This window comes from Neopelma chrysocephalum, unplaced genomic scaffold (genome assembly GCF_003984885.1).
Source record: "Neopelma chrysocephalum unplaced genomic scaffold, ASM398488v2 Primary Assembly neopelma1_94945, whole genome shotgun sequence".
NCBI lineage: Eukaryota > Metazoa > Chordata > Aves > Passeriformes > Pipridae > Neopelma > Neopelma chrysocephalum.
The window spans coordinates 323-2,592 of NW_020923648.1; the positions used below are offsets into that span (position 1 = coordinate 323).

Here is a 2,270-nt window from a genome sequence, read left to right on the forward strand (position 1 = left end):
GGGTGCAGGGGGACAAGGTACGGGGTCAGTGGTGCCAAAAGGGGGTCAGAGTATGGGGTCTGGGGTACTGGGGTGGCACCACACAGGCGTCCAGGCACAGGGGTCAGTGGCACTGGGTGTGAAGGTCAGTGGTGTTGTGCAGGGGTCTGGAGAGCAGGGGTCAGTGGCACTGCCCAGGGTCAGGGGACACCCCACAGCTCCAGGACCCCGTTCCTCCACGAACCCAACCCCGGGGACACTCACATCGTCCAGGCTCTTGGTGACATCGGGCTTGTCGGGGTCTCCACAGGAGGCCATCAGCTCCACACCCAGGCTGCCCAGCGTGTCCAGCTCGCCCTGCAGGGCATCGATCTCCTCCCGCAGCGCCTGCACATGGCACGGGGGGTCAGGGCTGTCCGTGCCGGGGGGCTGCCCGTGCCGGGGGGCTGCCCCCCAGGCCCCCGCCCCGGCCGTACCTGCATGGTGCGCAGCCGCGCTCGGATGCCCTCGGGCTCCCCGCCGGCCTCCTCCAGCCCCAGCACCAGCTGCTGGGTGTCCCCGAGCGCCAGGGCCAGCTCGGACAGGCCGTGCCAGAAGCGCTCGGCCAGCGCCAGCAGCTCCCGCAGCCACCGCTCCTGCTCCTGGCAGCGGCCGCGCAGGGACCCCCACTGCTCCAGCAGCCGCTCCGTGCGCTCCTGGATCCCTGCGGGGCACGGGGGGCGGGGATCAGAGCGCTCTGAGGGATCCAACACCCCCACACAGCCCCGACAGGGACACAGACCCGCCGGCGGGGCCGTTGCCCACCCCTCCGTGCCGATACCTCTGGCCACGGCGTCGGAGCCCGCCGCCTTCATGGTGGCCAGCAGCTCCCCGCCCTGCGCCCGCACGCCCTCCAGGGCCACCCCCAGCTTCTCCAGCTCGCCCAGGGCCAGGCTGTTCTCCCGGATCTGCTCCCGCAGGTGGGCCGCGTCCCCTCGGACGGGGGGCTGGCTCTGCAGCCGGCTCTGCAGCCGCTCCAGGCACTCCAGCAGAAGGTCCATGCGCTCCGTCAGCTGCGGACACTCGGCCCGGTCACTCGAGGGGACGCCCCCGGGGACACCCCCCCCCCCCCCCCCCCGGTGCCAGCCCCCCCGTACCTGGCTGTACCGGGGCAGGGCGTCCTCCAGCAGAGCCGCTGCCTGGCGCACGCGTTCGCGGATGCAGCCGTACTGCTCCTCGGCCTCCCGCCAGCGCCGCTGGAACGGGGCTCCCTGCTCCGGGCTCAGCTCCACCAGCTGCGCCGACACCCGCTGCAGCTTCCCCACCAGCGGCCGGTGCTCGGCGATGGCCTCCCGCAGGCTCTGGGGGCGAGGAGTGGCCGTGGGGCCACGTCGGGGTGGGATTCATCCCACGGGGCCGTGTGCTGGTGCACCCCCGGCGCTGCTCCCAGCAGGCTGATGCTCATCGGGTGCCATCGGGCCCCCCCGGTGATGCCACCTCATCCCGTCACCTCCCCGCTCCCAACCCCGCGGGATGTCCCTCCCGTGTCCCCGCCCCTTGTCCCCCCCACGCACCTGCAGCAGCGCCTGCTGCTCCTTGAAGGCCTCGTAGCTGATGGCGTCGGGGGAGAGCTGCACCCCCAGGGCCTGCGTCTCCTCCAGCCAGGGCAGCAGCTCCTCGAGCGCCTCGGAGAACTGGGCGAGCAGGGACTGGGCGTGCTCCAGCTGCACGGCACAGGCGCCGCTGCGCAGGGAGAGCTGCTCCGTGCGCTCCCGCAGCGCCTGCACCGACGGCTGTGGAGGCGGGGGGGGTCACCGGACGGCTGGGGGTGTGGGGCACGGCCGTCCCCAAGCGCTGGGGGCAGCGTCCCCTCTGGCAAACCCCCCCCCAAACTCACCTGGAGGCGCTGCCGCAGGGGCTCGGGGCAGCAGCGCAGCAGCGGCTCTGAGATCCCCAGCAGACGCTCAACCAGCCCCCGGCAGTGCAGGACCTCAGCAGAGAGCAGCTGGAAGGGAGCAGCGGGTGGGTGCCGGGTCCTGGGGGGTCGGCGCAGGGCCTGGCGGAGCGGGGACGCCGAGCTGGTGTCGCCCGGGACCCCTGGGCACCGCTGCGGACCCACCTTCTGCTCGGAGAGCTGCGAGCCCAGAGCCTCGGGGTCCAGCTGCACGCGGCCGATCTCCTCCAGCCGCTTGCCCAGCCCGGTCACACGGGCGAGCTGGGACTCCAGCACCTGCTCAAACTGGGGCAGAGGGACGGGTGTCAGCCGGGCAGAGCGGGCACACACCGGGGCGGCTGCTCCAGGACAGAAACTC

At 73.1% G+C, this 2,270-nt stretch overlaps 1 protein-coding gene across 1 annotated transcript; it reads right to left on the reverse strand.

The window, feature by feature from the left end:
- Positions 1 to 243: 243 nt before the first annotated feature.
- On the reverse strand, positions 244 to 2,197 carry LOC113980671 (microtubule-actin cross-linking factor 1-like; the record flags this gene model as incomplete). Its single annotated transcript, XM_027707880.1, has 7 exons — positions 244 to 366; positions 456 to 682; positions 800 to 1,031; positions 1,116 to 1,319; positions 1,533 to 1,751; positions 1,856 to 1,963; positions 2,078 to 2,197. Coding segments are annotated over 7 exons (1,233 nt in total), but the record flags the coding sequence as incomplete, so codon positions are not given.
- Positions 2,198 to 2,270: the final 73 nt, after the last annotated feature.